The following is a 17,697-nucleotide window of genomic DNA, read 5'->3' on the forward strand; positions in this document are numbered from 1 at the left end:
GAGGCCCGGATATTTTAAGTGAAAATGCAGACTCAAGCAGAGTACAATGACTTGATTTTTCGGTCCCAGCATCTTTCCACAGTAAATGTTAATTTCTTGCAATTTTTTCTGTCCAATCTTATTTGTGCACTTAGAAGATTGTTTAAAAATTAGCTCATGAAAACTTAGATCATTCTAACCCACAATTATGCTATCCTCCTGTGAAAACTGAGAACATTAATATTTAAGCTATTCATTTCACACCTACCACCTGGCATTTCTTATACTCTATTGAACTTATTTATTATGTTATTTAAATGTTCACATATTTATGCCTTTTCTTCTCCAAGTGGACCACAAGCTCTGTGAGGATAAGGACTTTGTCTTATTTCTCACAGTGCCTGACACACTGATTTGCATATAGTAGTATTTAAAAGGATATATAACTTTTTATTTTTTATCTGCTAGTTCAGTCTCTTGAAGTTTCTTGAAAGTTAGAAAATATATCTTACTATAGTGCTTCTCACAATTCCTCACTATTAATAGATATTCACAATTCCTCACTATTAATATAATATGTGCTGTTTCTTAAAAAAACATAATAAAGAATTTTTCAGAATTTGAGACATAGACATTTTTACAAAGTTGAATACTAACCCAACTGTGTTTACATTTACAGAAAGTATAGAAAAGGACCTATTTTGCAAACTCAGTATTTAATATAAATATACGGTTACCAAAATAATCCTGATATGTGCAAATAGAGATATAAATATTATCTTGCATCTCCAAGTCAGTATTCAGGAAATATTCAGCTTTTTTTAAATAGGGCTTCTGTAATATTTTCCCAATGTTTGCAAATGAAGAATTACGACTTGATAGAAACAGTAAAAATATTTCTTTCTCTATTACCAAATATAATTCCCAGATTTACAGTTACTTGACATACAAGAATTTACAACAAAATAAAAATGCTTTGCTGCTTCTGCCATTACCACTATGTGAAATATAATGAAGTGATATGTGTTTTTTAAGGTAGTTATTGGGTATTTTGAAGTATATCCTGAAAGCATCCACTAAATGTTCCTGTAATTAATGCCAATAGCATAATAATACATGGCTGTGTAAATTACTACTTATATCTCCCATTTTTACATAAACATATACAATGTATTTCTTAACTATTAGCATTTATGCAAAATATTTTCCTTAAAGTAAATGAAGAAGCCCATTTTTTTGATACTAAATTATAGTGATATACTAATAAAATATTTTTCTTTGTATGAGTGGTTCTTAACAGTCTTTTCATCAGAATGTTTATCTTTGTTATAAGGAAAATGAGTTAATTAAAAGAATGTGACCTCTATTATATGATACAATTTTGAAACCACTGGAACTATTAACATTTTAGTTTTGTTTTCTTGCTTTTTTTATTGAAAATATTTTATGTATAAATGCATAGCACATACATAATGTTTTCAAACTTCAAAAAAAAATAACTAAAGTATACACTAAATATAACACTGAAAATGACGTAACTTCTACTCTTTAGTATTTTTGAAGATGGAGTCCATTTTTATAACTCATTACTGCCAAGACTAAAGCAACACATCATCTACATTTTGGGCTAAGATTAGGCTTTACAATTTTATAGCAAGATTTTCAAGAATAATTCTTTTTCTGAGTTCCCTCTTTATTCCTGAAAATTTCTGTATCTACTAAGTTTACTATTATGTTAATGCTCTATATTATCTATATAATCAATTTGTAAAAGCTGAATGAATTTATATTATATGTGTCAAAGTAGGCATCTATTTTTTAAGTAAAATACTATGACTTAATTAGAGCAATCAATGTATAAAATGGCTATGTAGAATGGCCTTCTAGGTGTAAATGGAACATGTTAAATATATTTTTGGTAGACCAATGTAGCTTCATGTTTTACTTTATTGGAGCTATTATCAAATAACTTTTCATATTTGAATGTAGAAGCATTGGCAGAAATAAAATAAATGGGTTTTCTAATTATAATACTATCAACAAAGAAAATAAGCAGTCTCTCTGTTTCTGTTTTTTTTTTTTAATATTTGTCTATCCTTATGAAAGGAAGAAAATATTATAAATTTAACTTATAATTCAAACCTCTTCCATTGAACATTTTCAGAGACATTTAAAATTATCCTTCAAGCAAAACATGATGGTCTTGGACTCTAGCCTGACTACTTTCTGAGGAGGAAAATTTAAAATTGACATTTTTTCTATATAAAAGTTCTTGAGTTAATTTTTACTTTTTGGTAGCTTGTTAATAAACATGACATGTGGTCTTCTTAATCTTAATATTTCATTTTATTAAACAAAACTTATAAAATATTGAGAATTTGGTCCCCATGTCCCTAGTTACATAATTTGGATAATCTACGTTGTCTTCTATCTTAAATTCTAATGAGATGAAGTCTGAAAGATATAAAGCAATAGTTTGTGCATATTCTAAGATCTAAACTTATTAAAATTAGAATCAATTCTTAACTATCTACACATTAGATTCAACAATGGCACACAATCTTAAAGAACAGATGAGTAAGAAAAGTATAATTCCTTCTTAACTGTAAAGTAATATCTTTGAAAACTCCATTCTGGGAGAATAATTTTCAGCAAAATATGAGAATAAAAATTATATTAGGCAACTAAGAAAATGAATGAATAAATGGAAGATCTCGATAGCCATTAAGCAAAGCAATAAAGACAATGCATTAAATATAATATACTAAATTAATGACATTATACTTATTAACTGATATGATAGAGACTTTTTAGTATCAACCTTGCTTATATTCTCAAAAATTATTTGTAAATTTGTTTTCTTGTATTACAGATTATATACCTAAAAGCAAGTTTTAGCCTGGACCTCTAACCAACTGCTAAGCTGGATTTTTTTTGTTGTTTGTTTTTTTACCTTCTGATTCAAATTATAAAGTCACACCAAATGCTACCATTGATTCTAGAGATAAAGAAATGGCCATTCTCTATTGATGGGTGAAAAAAAATTTGATATAGTTTTTGTTTAATTTCTACAACAATGGTACATTGGTATTATTAATCTATTCCCTTCTCTTTCCATCACACTCAAGGAAAATATCCACCTCTTCACTGTATCACTTACCTCTCCATCCTTAAAAATGCAGAACTTCTACTCTATTGAGTACCTTAACTTTTCCTTTTTCTTTTATGTTTGCCAAAATACATATGCATAAAACATTTCTTCTTACCTTGCCTTCTGCTTACTTCATTTTTCTATTCCCAAGGCCTCATCTTTTTTTTCTAAACATTCCCGGTAGGAATTGCATTTGCTGGAGGAATCCCTAAGTCACATCTATAAATCAATATTTCTTATTCCTATACCTTAATTGTATATTGGAGCCACAATACATTTAACAATTCTTTTTAAATTTATTTCTAAATATTATCTCTAAATATTTATGTTCTTCATTGATACAAATTAAATATGGATCTTTTGAACCTATATCCAAATAGTAACATAATGCTTAGAAAAATCTCATAGTGAAGTTTAAACAGTTAACATTTTGAGGATAAATGAGTCTGGGTTCAGATATGTTTAGTATTCCTTGGTAAACAGATAACTCACATTTATTTCTTGAAATTTCATTTCCCTTCCCACTAAGATGGATATAAGTACAAGATCAATGAAAAGACTTGAGAGAAAAACACATAAACTCAGAAAAAGAAACAGAGATAGAACGAAAAGTTTTCATACGCTAAATCTATCTGTTTCGCTGTTTTTATTGAACAATGCAAGAATTTTATTTATTAACATGCCAACTCCCAGATTTCTCATCCAAGTGTTGGATTTTTTAAAAATTATTATTGAGTGAAATTTTCCTAGGTGTCTTTCCATAAAAAACAGCAAAAAGCCAAAGAGTGTTTTATTGGACAAGCATTTGAATTGAGAAGAAATGACCCTAATGTGTACATGTTAAGCAGTGTATCCTCTAAGGGTTAAATAATTATAATCATACTTATTCTGAAGTTCTCTAAACAGGCAAGCATTGTCCTCTTTTAACTATAAATAAACTGAAGATAGCCCTATGCATATTTAATATCTATAGCCTCATATTACCTTAAAGACTTAAAAATGGGTTATATTAATATTTTAATTAGTTTGAAGAATTTTTCATATTTAAAGATTTTTATTATTATTTTTAAATCAACAGTATTACTTTGCTTAGAGTTTTGGTGCTCATCAGAATTTGGCAATTGTTTTTAAGAAATAGAGAAAAGTTATATTCATACACAACATCCAAAGAACATGTGAACGGATCTCTGATCTCCTTATTAGGAAATACTAGTACAAATTTATCTGTGATCTTGTGTTTTTATGAATTACTCTTTTCAAATAAGTTAGACATTTGTATATGGATTTAAACATTAAAACCATTCTCCTCCCATTCAGAACACTTGCCAGACATGTGGAACCAGCAGTTACAAGAATAGAAAATGCTAAAATAAGAATTAATTTTGAGCACTTTTAGTTAACGAGTTTATTCCAATCAAAATTTTCAATAACTTCAAGAGGTTAAACTTTTACCTCCAGAGAGCTCATCTACATGCACTTATTGTATATATTAATATATGAGTAATACCAAAATTCATTTACATGAAGTATATTGCTATATGAACTTCAATTTGAGTCTGGTTTGAAATCCATCATTAAAAATATATTTTTTCAACCTAGCAGCTTTGCAATGCTTTTATACTTCCCACAAAACATGATTTCTACTTTTAACTTATTCAAGTTTGTGAGTTCAAAATGATAATGTGAATAGACCAATGTTTATTTTAATTGATAACTTTAAATAACCAATAAGGCAAGATTTTCAAAATCCTCTTTAGAGAGAGAGCTAAATTGTAAAACATTGGTAGTATTTGTAATTGAAAAGCAAGTTATTAAGAATATACATTCTTGAAACAGATTGCCTTGTTTGAACCTTATTCTGTTACTTTTTAGCTGGCTGACTTTGATTAATTTTTCTGTGCCTCTGTGTTTTCTATAAAAAAGAATTACTATTATAAAAAGATAAACTGAATATCTTAACATAATAATTAGCACTTAATCAATATCAAAAAATATAATAAAAATTTGTATATAATAATTATTATCACCATAATCCTTCAGGATATATTTAGGAAGATAGTTTGACAAACTTTTGAATCAGAGATTTTTAAGGTAAGTGAATACATTCAGTATAATATAATGGTATATTTTTAGAATCATTTTTTTAATTGAACAAAACATACACAGGCGCTTATTTATTTCTCCTAAGCAATCTTACTTTTAAGCCTTTCACATATAAATGGACTTTTTCTCTCTTATTTGTTTCAGTTTCTTAAAGTCAAATATTGTATAATAAAGCATACTGAATAACTTTTACACCCTGAAAAACTGATTATATCAAAATAATGAGCTCTAACTTTTTTGACACCTACAGCTTTCATCATATTCCAAGTCCTCACCGTACAACATTTAGTCATAATGTATTCCAAAGAACAAAATGCTGAACTCATTAATATCACAGGAGAAATTATCCATAGGCAAACTTAATTGGATTATAATGAGCACAGTTTCACATTCTCTAGCTTATTTATTTATTTAGACTTTTTAAATTAAATTTATTGGGGTGACATCAGTCAATATATAGTTTTCAAGTGTACAGGTCAATAACACATCATACGTATATTGCATTGTGTGCTTACCATCCAAAATAAATTTTTTTTACATCACCATATATTTGATCCCCTTTACCTCCAGCTACCTCCCCTCCCCCAACTTTCCTTCTGCTAACCACTAAATCATTGTCTGTGTCCATGAGTCTCTGTTTGTCTTGTTCATTTGTTGCTTTCAGTTTTATACTATCCTGGATTCCAAGTAGTTTGGGCAATCTTTTAAATAGCTGTAATAAAAACCTTTATTGTGAGATGATTTCTAGTTTAGGCTCTATTGAACTTAATGAAAACACAGTGTTTGAAGCATTTTAACCTAGCACTATCAGATGTCTTTATAGAACATTAATAATTGAGTGGGCTGAGTCTTGTACATTTGCATGTGTGGCACATTCCTATATAATGAGGATCTGAAAACTCCATTATTTGAAGTAATCGAATAGGTCAGATACATTCAAAGAATTCTCACAGAAAATCATTCATAGAAAAAGTAAATGTATATTTTAGGATATTTCTCTGTTAGGTACAATTAATTACATTTATAAATTTTGCCATTTAAATCGAAATTTATAAGAAGAAAGATAAGCAGTTGCAAATACTTTGTTTTGTTAGACAAATACAAATATAAGTTGAGAGTAAGTGTGTATTCACTTAACTTATTTACACTTGACTCTAGTATCATTAATCTCCACTCTGCATTATCATTTTATTCCAATGGTATTATTTTTGATCTTGTAATGAATCCAAAGACCTCTACTTCTGATATATTAAATTTCAGCAAAATTCTATTTATTGACTGTAACTTTCTGGTCTTCTGACTCCATTATTCTCAGTGTACTTGTTTTTCAAGTTTTCAAGTTGTCCTAGTAATTCAATCCATTGACTGTCTTCCCTCATTAGTTTTCTTTTGAATTAATTTTCTTCCAGAACCAGCTTGGATCCCACGGTCTGTCGCTTAAACTCTGTCCCCTCAATTTCCCTGTTCCTTTGTCTTTTTGCCTCAGAGACTTCACTTATAATAGCAAACTGCTGAATTTTGAAGGCTAAAAGGCATCTGTGTCAGTTATCTGTTGTCGTGTAACAAACTACTCCAATACCTAGAAGATCAAAAGAATCACATTTTATTATGTCACGTTTTCTCATCTCTAGTGAACCAATAATTTGAGCAGAGCTTAAGCAAGCTATTCTTTAGCTTCATGTGGATTATGGTATTATCTAGATAACTTGATGTTACTTTGTTTGTGGCTAGTCTGGTCTGAAAGGTCCAGAATGGCTTCACGTGCCTGAAACCTTAGTGGAGACAGCTGAAGGCTGGGTTTAGCTCTGCCCTTACCTTCTCTTATAATCACAGGTACTCTTCACATGATCTCTCTAGCACAATAGTGGGACTTATTATGCAGCTCAGGACTCCTGCAATATTTCAAGAGATGGGAAGTGAAACTCTATCTTTTTTGGCCTGTATGCAGAAATTTGCATAGCACCATTTCTACCACATTCTATTGGTCAAAGTAATCACAGAGCCATTCTAGATTTAACAGAGTAGACATAGAACCCACCAGGTCTTGATGGGAGGAATATTGAAGATATAATGGACATCTTTACTCTTTTACATCATTCATTCATTTATTCATTTATGCATTCATTTATTCATTCAATAATGATTTGGCACTAACTACAATTCTAAGTACTTGTTGGATACAGAGGATGCAGCAATGACTGGAGAGTTTTAAGTTCCTTTTTTTAATAAGCTTACATAAACAAGCTGTGAACAAATGGTGGTGCTATGCAGGAAGTAAAAAAAAACACTACAGTTATTTATTTATTTTTAATTGATTAAAAATTAACAGTAGAAGAGATGCTTTACTAACTGGTAGTCAAGAGCAGGTTTTCTAAAGAGGTAAAATCTAAAAGATGAAAATCAGTCACAAAAAGAGTAAAAGAAAGAACATCTTAGATAGTCAAAGGGCCAGGGTCCAGAAAAAGCTTGTCATGCAGGATCAGGAAGAAAATCTGCCTCTGAAACATAATGATTAAAATGAAAATGGTTAAGAATATGGTCAAGCTAGAACTTGCAGAACCTTGTAGGCTCGTTTAACAAACAGAGGTGAGTCAATTAAGTGTTCTAAGCAGGAAAATAACAAGAGCTGATTTCTCTTATTAAAGAACATTTGAAAAATCTCAGAAGAATGAGAGAAGGTCAAAAGAGGAAGCACATTGGCCTGTTAGGAAGCTATTGTAGAACGTTTGTAGTAATCCATATGAGAGGTAATAATGGTGATAGTAGAGATTGAGAAAAATGTATAAACTCCTAATATATTTTGCAAAAGAATCAAGAGAAATAACTATCTTTTCTAATCATAAACAATACTTTTGAGCAAATAGTTGTTATTTCTGATCTCTACCTTTTAACCATCCCTTCATGTGCAAAAACCTATAACCCAAATTGTATGTTTGCTTTTGCTATAATCATTAATGATATTAAACTTGTCAAAAACAATATATATTTTCAGTCTTAACTTGTGTCCTGCTAATATTTGAAACATTTGATCACTTCATATTCTTTGAAGTATATAATTCCTTTAATCTTTGTAACACAACTCTGAATCTACATATCTCTCTATTTATATTTATTTTCCTTTAGGAGCTTTTTTTCTCCCCTCTAACCCCATAAGTCATTACATTCAAGAGTAAATTCAAATTTGGCATTTTCTTTGTTTTTGTTTATACTCACTCTAAGCTATCTTAACAGAACTTCAGCCTGAAGTCAGGCCTCCATTCTGAGATTGAGATCTAAATTTCTACTTGGCTATCAGAAAGATATGATTCTGGGCATATAATAGACAAAATATTCTGTAAAACCCTTCCAGTGCAAACAGTTGAAAATGCTGGGAAATATTCTAAAAATATTATCAAAAGCAATAAAGTGTTTATATTAAAAATATCACTCCTAATTTATACAAAAGCAGTACAATGAGGCAACCTTTGCCCTGAGGGCATTTGCCGATACAGGCAAATTTGAGCTTCAGTTTTGATGGCATCTCTGGGCAAGAAGTGCAGAACCTCAAACCCTTCCCCCAAGAAGTTGGAACTCAAACAACTATATCCACAAGGTAAGAGTAAAGCAGAAGTAAACCTAATCTACTCCCCACTCTACTCTCCAGTGAGTGCAAAAAAGATTGCTTTTGAAGTGAGTAGGGTGGAGGTGTTATGGGAAACCATACTTAAAGCTATAATCGCAAGATGGATTCTTATGTGGATTTTAAATTCAAAATCACGTCCCCTAGATGCATAAAATAAAATCTCGAGCCATGAACTTAGATTAATGAGATCCTAGACATTGATGCCAATAGCTGTCTGTGGATACAAATCTTTCTAGAGGAAGAAATCATCATCTTAGGCATCAAAGTATTCTTATAAATATTTTTTAAAGAACAAGTATCACAGAATTCAAATTAACAAAGAATACACAGAAACAAGATACCTTGAGAGAAAAATCCCTTAAAACCACAATTAGAAATAACTGGCAGTATAAAATAATTACTTTGTTTAAAGAAATAAAACACAGGCCTTACTACCTTTTTAAGTAATGGGAAAGTATAAAAGTAGTGGCATAACAGGTATACAAAAGAACTACACAAAACATTTATAAATGAAAACCACATTAATGTAATTAAAAACACAGCAAACACAATGAATGAGTTTAGCATATTAATCAGAATTGAAGAAAGAATTAATTAACTGAATTAGCTCAGAAGAATTTATGTATAATCCAATGCAGCAAAACTGAGAAAATGGAAATTTGGAAGAGAGGTTAAGAGACATGGAAGACATAATGAAAAAATTCTTAAGTGAAGATAGAAAAGAATACAGATGTTATTTGAGGAACCAATGATGAGAATTTTATAAAAATCTCTTAAACAAAAGACACCAAACAAATCAACAGATTTAAGATTCCAAACTATAAGTAAAATAAAACTCTATACCTAAAAACATTGTATTGAAGCCGTAGAACATCAAAGACAAAGAGACTTTGAAAGTAGCTAAAGGAAAATAAGATATTCACTTCTAAGTGTGAGACTTTGAGCTTCTCTACAGCAACAATGGCCATCTGAAGATAATGGAGTAATATCCTGATGTGCTGAAATAAAATAACTGCTAACCTATCAGCCTATGTATAAGGAAAATATCTTTTAAGAATGAAATTAAAAATGTTTTTAGAAAATTGAGGTTAGAAAATTCAATAAAGATAATTTTAAAAGATGTACTTGATGTAAAAGGAAAGTTATCACAGATTTGGAAGTTCTGTAATTAAAGAAGTAATTAAGGGCAAATAAGCTAGCATATATCTGAATAAGTTTTTTAAAAGTACAGGTATAAAATTATAATAATATTCAATAGGTTTTCATAAAACCAGAGAGAATTAAAATTCATAGCTCAGTAACAAATGTTGGAATGGAAATAAAAGGAGCAAAGTGTTCTGAGATTCTAATTTTATTCAGGAAGGCGGTAGCGGTATTAATTGAAGTTTTTGAATAACAAGTTTGCATGTTGCATGCTTTAAGATAATTATTAAATAATAGAAGCAGAGTAGTTAAATTCTGAACTAGTAGCAGAAAAAGTTTGGAATAATGATTCAATCCATTAATCTAAAAGACAATCAAACAAAAAATAAAAAATAAGAAGGTACATTTGTTCTCAAATATATTAGTAGTTACAGTAAATGTAAACTAATAATGTGTCAAGAGCGGTAAGTAAAATAAATAAATCATCAGAATTCCTAGAAAAAATAGATTGTAATCACATGCTATTTAAAAGAGGTACTAGTAAAAATAAGGATACTGAAAACTTAAAAGGATGGAAAAGACATAACATGTAAGTAATAGCTAAATGAACACCAGGGTAACTTTAGCAACATGAAACAAAATAAAGTTTAAATAATAAAACATTAATAGAAATAAAAGAGATCATTTTATAATGATAAAAGATTTATCAATAACATAAAGCAATTTTAAATTTGTATGTTCTTAATAACATAGCCTGAAAATATGTAAAACAAAACAGGGACGGAACTACAAGAAGAAATTAAAAAAAAAAAAAATGATTACCTTTTTAGAAGAGTTTAACACTCTCCTAATCCAAGTAGACTAAGGAGGCAAAAACAAAACCAAACTATATAGATGATTTGGACAACTCCATTATCAGACTAACCCAATAGATTCTCATCACAACTCCAAACTGCGGACTATTCCTTTTTTGAAGCATGCACACACAGAACAAAATTTAATTATATATTAGGCTATAAATAAGTTTCAACAAATTTCAGAGGATTGAAAATATAAACTATTTTTTCTGACTTTGATTCAGTTAAGCAAAAAATTTAAAGAGAAATAATAAAATATAACCTGTATATTTGGAAATGAAGAAACACTTGCCTAGTAGGTATACTGACTATGTAACTAACAGGTACGCAAATTCATCATGCTCACCATACCCCAAACTACTCCTCCTTTTCTTCCTTAACTTCATCACTGATGCCATTATCCACTTCATTGTCCAAGGTATCATTGTGTTCCCGCTGATATTGCCTTAGTTCAGGCCTTTACCAATGATTTGCCATTTTTTCAGTAACTATAGACTCTTCCCTTTGAGGTTCATGCTCCTCTTATCTGTCAGAGCAGTCTTTTTATTTTTTTTATTTTTATTACTTTTTTTTTTTTCAAATTAGTTTTTCATTAAAAATCATTTGGGTGACATTGATCAACAAAATCCAATAAGTTTCAAGTGTACAATTCAACAGTATGTATTATATATATTGTGCACATACTAACCCCCCTACCTGGAATATCCTCTCTTATTGCTTACCCACCTGATCATTTTCTGTATATTCTGAAAGACACACCTTTCTTGAGATGCCTGTTCAGGTCAATCTTCAGTGTTATTCACTTTACTTTCTACACTAGAATGGTTTATTGTACTTCAATTTTGTAAATTAGCTATTTATATGTCTGCCTATTGTGTTAGATCATAAACTATATGCAGACAGAAATTTTTTTATACAGTAAGAGTTAAAATTTGAATTTATGAATAAAACTTGAATTAAGAAGATAGTTTAAAGATATTTGTTGAAAGAAGCAAGAAGGGTTAGTCAACAGATTGCCAATGAGAAGGGAGAGCAATGGTATAAAAAGTAGATGGAATAACACATAAAGAATATCAGAAGGCACATTTGGTATGGTACTCCTAAAACCTGTTTAGAATCTTAATGGAAGGGATGCCAGGTAGAGTTCTGTAATTTTGTACCACACAACTCAAGAGGTTGCCATACACATTTAATCAAGGATGTGATTGTGTTGTGCAGTTCAATCTTGTGTGGTCTCATACAGTTTCTTTGATTAAATGAATCCTGTTATTAGCTTTCTGGAAATATTTGTCATTTATTAGGGCCATTGGGAGTCATTAAGGAATGGACTCTGTTTTGCCTACTTTAAATAATGAGAGAAGTATGTAATACCTTTTAGAAATCTTCCCATCAAAAACTAAAAGGTTAGATATCTAATGTAGTAAGTTTTAAGTATGTATATGGAAAAAAATCATAATTAAGCCAGATGAATGAGCTATTGCAGTGAGTTTAAAACCACATCCATCTACCTGTATGCAGTATAATTTGCAAAGTTTGCTTTGGATTTACAGATGATATTATGACTGGCGGTTAAATAAGCTTAGACCGACTGATTTAAAAAATAAACATATATTTGTGTTACCTATTTTATTAGATAATGGGTACCCAGAAACCTGAGGACTGAGCCTCACTTCAGAATAATTAGAATTCACTGACTTGAATCAATGGCTTTACCTGCTTCAAAGTTTCATGCTAGTTTGAAGACTGCATTTCATTTCCAGAACATTATCAGGCTGCTAACAGTATAAACCAAACACGGTCAAGACAATCTTTTCTGGGAAGCAGCTGAAAATAAACCGTTAATTTCACCTGTAAATGCTTTTTTAAAAGCGATGAGTCTCATTCACTGCCCACACTGTAAATCATGTTCCCATTCCCAGCTGAAATTTCTGAACCTAAATATGTTCTCCACCCACGTTTTATATTCCTTTCCTGCTGCTGGATATGTTCTTAAAAATAGCTTCTCACAATAAGAATAGCCATTGGCTTATTGCAATCTACATATTTTATCTGTTTTAACATCTCTTTTCTGCAGATCCTCCTACTGTGGAACCAGCATTTCTTGAAATCCGACAAGGACAAGAACGAAGTGTCACTATGAGCTGCCGGGTTCTGAGAGCCTATCCAATACGGGTACTGACCTATGAGTGGCGCTTGGGCAACAAATTGTTACGGACGGGTCAGTTTGACTCTCAAGAGTACACAGAATACCCGGTCAAGAGTCTTTCCAATGAAAACTATGGGGTTTACAATTGTAGCATCATAAATGAAGCTGGAGCCGGGAGATGCAGCTTTCTTGTTACAGGTAAGATTCTAAATATTTTGCTAAATATATATTTTTTAGATCCCACGTATCTTAGGCTTATATTAATATAAGAATGAAAGCATTTTGCAAATCGATGGAGCATACTGTGAGCAGCTTGACTGCTCTACTTAGAGCTGTACTCATTTATTTTCAAGGCAAGTTTATTTTAGTAGTTAAGATAGTTCACAAGTCTATCGAATTAGACAAGTTTACGTGAACTCGAGTATATTTGGCGATGAGGTCAGTTATTTTGAGTGTTTCAGTAATAAAGTACAAATCTTAACTAGCTTTATTTAGATCAAATTGCAAATAATACATATTTTCTTCTACAAGTCTAAAATTCTTTGCGAACTGACACTTATTTTGGTTTCTTAATTGCAGAAAGAGTATTTTCTTTCTTTCTTTCTTTCTTTTTTTGCTTACTTATTACCTCTTAATATATGCTGAATCTCCATTTTGTCTTTGGCTTATCATAGGTTCACAGATATTCAAAGGGAAAGCAGTAGAGTTGTAGCATAATAATGAATTAGAGAGAAGTAGCAATATTTTTTTATGTCATTTTTAATGTACTGAAAGAAATATGAAGTCTATATTAAATCTTAGGTACTTATTTAAATTATTTTTATAATTTAATACTAAAGTAAATCTGTGTTTTCTATAAGCTAGCATTTAGGTATACATTAAGGATATGCTCCTTTTCATTATTATTTTGTTCTAGATAAAGTTAGTTACAATATTTAGAGTGTTTATGCTAGTAAAAGAAGAAACTGGACATTGTATATAATCTGAAAAAATAATTATAAAAATCATGATTAAAATCTTTCAGATTTGATTAAAACTTGTTCATTGGTAATATAAATTCTTATTAATAAGATCTTATATTACTCTAAATATGAATAACCTTAAGATATTTTTGCTTCCTGAAATGTAATTCAGGTAGTTAAAATAGAATTGACTAAGCAAAGAATATAAAAATGTCCTCTCTACTGGATCTTATCACCTTTTTGTTTCACAATTCCTTTTACTAACATTCAGTTAAAGTACAAGGTTTTCTATTTTGGTTCTTAAAGTGAACTTTTAAAACAAAACCAAAAATCACTAGGATAATATTACTTGTATGATGATCCAATCGCTAATTTTTATCACTAGGATTCTTTAAAAGAGAATGTGCTCTATTATTCTACAACATAATTTAAATTACACAATATACTTTCATTCCTTGTTTATATGTTTTATCCCAAATCATTATGAATTTTTCAAAGGCAGTTGTTTTCTAAATATTGGTACAAATGGAGCATCTTCCTTTCTTTAATCCTCTAGAATAGAACTACCCCATAAAATTAACTACATTTCTTTCTTCAAACTTCTAGGGCTTATACACATTCTAATTTTCTTTGGTAATACTGTTTTCTAACTTAAGACTAGTTTAGACTCTGCTGACTTTGCAAGATTTTCATTTGCTCTCTATTACGTGATCCAAATCCCATTTTTTGAACTAGAAGACAAGCTGAGACCAGAAGAAAAACTAGCTCCATTTTTCCATTTCAGATCCATGGAGTGCAGTAAGTAGATTTTGATAGTTCCAGAAAAAAAAAAATAAATCTTTTATGAGCTGCCCTGTAGAAGAAGAGGAAATAGCCCCATGTATTAATTTGTTTCTAGTGTGCACTCTTACTTTTCAGTCTTCAGGTAAACCTCATTCTTTCAAAATCATCACATTCACTCGAAGATAGTTTTAAAGATGAGAAATGGAAATGATTGAATTCCAAATACAATATACTCTAGGAAGACATATAAAGAAACCAATGATTTCATAAAAACAGATGTCTAAAAGAAACTTTGAAAGGCCATTTCTACTAAAACATGTGAGAAGTAGTAATCTTTATGAATATCTCACAATTTAAAACCCTTTGAAGGTATACAGAAGAAAGGGAATATGATACATGCAACAATATATATATTTTTATGCATACATTCTCTATCCATGAAACAGATCTTGGAAGACAGTCTGTTTACTTCATGTCTCTTCCACTTGTAATGAATATTAGCCACCCCAAAGTAGACTTGATCTTATTACATATCAAAATGTACAGAATTGAATTAAAAGGAAATAGCAGCCTTCATATCTATATTTATTTTAGCTCCCGGGAAAGCTCAAAAGTTCTCACCTGCTTTCTCCATTTATATCATGTGTGTCCAATGTATATGGGAATATGGAGGTGGGAGAGTGCAGATGAATTCACTGAGAAGTCATAGGGCCTATAAGAATATTGTCCTGTAAAGCAAAAGACAATAAGCAAAGGTATCCAGGAACAGTGGTCATCCTGATTTATAGTGCACTGTTCATGTTTTTATTTATTTATTTGTTTGTTTGTTTGTTTGTTTTATACGAGGTTGTTCTGTTTCTTTTTCATTTTATTTAAATGAATTAATTAATTAATTTTATGGTGACATTGGTTAATGAAATCCAATAAGTTTCAGCTGTACACTTTAACAGTAAGGCATATATATATGCCTTATATATATGGAAAAGGAGGGTTCCTTTTTCTCCACATCCTCTCCAACATTGTTGTTACTTGTCATGTCGATTATATATTTATACAGTGTATTCACCTCCCATAGTTAGATTTCTTTCTGACACCACATATTTGACCCTTTAAGCCCCGCCTACCTCCCCACTCCCACTTCCCCTCTACCCTCTGATAACTACTAGTCTATTGTCCATGTCCATGAGTCTCTGTTTGCTTGTCTTGTTCATTTGTTGCTTTTAGGTTTATATACCACATATAAGTGATATCATGTGATTTTCAACTTTTTCTGTTTAGCTTATTTCGCTTAGCATGATTATCTAGAGGTCCATGCATGTTGTCACAAATGGCAGTATTTTCATCTATTCTTGTGGCTGAGTAATAGTCTACTGTATATATGTACCAGCACTTCTATAGCCAATCATCTATCATAGGACACTTCTGTTGCTTCCATGTCCTGGCCACTGTGAATAATGCTGCTATGAACATTGGTGTGCAAATATCTTTTCAGATGTAGGTTTTCAAGATGTAGGTTTGGGGTAAATACCCAGTAGAAGATTTGCTGGATCATACGGTAGATCAATTCTTAGTGTTTGTGGAACCTCCATACTGTTTTCCATAATGGCTGTAGTAATTTGCAATCCCACCAGCAGTGTATGAGGGTTCCTTTTTCTCCACATCCTCTCCAACATTGTTGTTACTTGTTATGTCAATTATATCCATTCTAACAGATGTGAGATGGTATCTCATTGTGTTTTTGATTTGCATTTCCCTAATAGCTAGTGATGTTGAGCATCTTTTCATATTTTGTTGACCATTTGTATGTCCTCTATGGATAAGTGTCTGTTCAGGTCCTCTGCCCATTTTTTGATTGGATCATTTGTTTTGTTGTTGTTATTGAGTTATATAAGTTCTTTGTATATTTTGGATATTAGGCCCTTATTCCATTCAGATGGTTGTCTCTTTACCTTGTTGACAATTTCTTTTGCTGAGGAGTAGCTTTTTAGTTTAACGCAGTCCCATTCATTTATTTTAGCTTTTAATTCCCTTTTCTTTGAGGTCAAATTCATAAAATCTTTAAGACCAAGGTCCTTGAGTTTAGTTCCTATGTTTTCTCCTGTGCATTTTATTGTTTCAAGTCTTATATTCAGGTCCTTAATCCATTTTGAGTTAATTTTGGTGTGTGGTGATAGACAACAGTCTAGTTTCATTCTTTCACAGGTGGCTTTCCAGTTTTCCCAGAACCGTTTATTGAAGAGGCTTTCCTTTCTCCGCTGTATGTTTTTGGCTTTTTTGTCAAAATTATTTTCCCATATAAATATGGATTTACTTCTGGATTCTCAATTCTGTATCACTGGTCCAAGTGTCTGTTTTTCTGCCAATACCATGCCGTTTTGATTACTGTCACTTTGTAGTATAATTTGAAGTCAGGCAGAGTGATGCCTCATTCTTTTTTCTCAGGATGGCTTTGGCAATTCGAGATCTTTTGTGCTTCCATACAAATCTGATGATTTTTTGTGCTATTTGATAAAAACATGCCAATGAGATTTTGATGGAGATTGCACTAAATCTGTATAATGCTTTAGTTTTTAACTATGTTAATTCTTTCCAATTCAAGAACACAGAATATCTTTCCATTTCTTTGTATCTTCTTCTATTTCTTTTAATAGGGTCTTATAGATTTCATTATATAGTTCCCTCACATTTCATTAAATTTATTCCTAGGTATTTTATTATTTTTGTTGCAATTGCAAAAGGAATTATTTTTTCCACTTCTTTTTCTGACACATTAGAGTATAGGAACACTGTAGATTTTTGAACATTCATTTTGTATTCAGAAACTTTACTGTGTTTGCTATTGTTTCTAGTAGTGTTCTTGTGGAGTCTTTAGGGTTTTCTATATAGAGAATCATGTCATCTGCAAATAGTGACAGTTTAACTTCTTTGTTTCCTATTTGGATGACTTTTAT

At 30.7% G+C, this 17,697-nt stretch overlaps 1 protein-coding gene across 1 annotated transcript in view; it reads left to right on the forward strand.

Moving 5' to 3' along the window:
* MDGA2 (MAM domain containing glycosylphosphatidylinositol anchor 2) overlaps window positions 1-17,697 on the forward strand; it is an 815,380-nt gene that overhangs the window by 687,417 nt on the left and 110,266 nt on the right. The window contains exon 9 of the mRNA XM_023521599.1: window positions 12,930-13,199. Within this exon, the coding sequence (XP_023377367.1) occupies window positions 12,930-13,199 (270 nt within the window). The remainder of the gene's footprint in view (window positions 1-12,929; window positions 13,200-17,697) is intronic.

This window comes from Pteropus vampyrus, unplaced genomic scaffold, assembly GCF_000151845.1.
Source record: "Pteropus vampyrus isolate Shadow unplaced genomic scaffold, Pvam_2.0 Scaffold10, whole genome shotgun sequence".
Classification (NCBI taxonomy): Eukaryota; Metazoa; Chordata; class Mammalia; order Chiroptera; family Pteropodidae; genus Pteropus; species Pteropus vampyrus.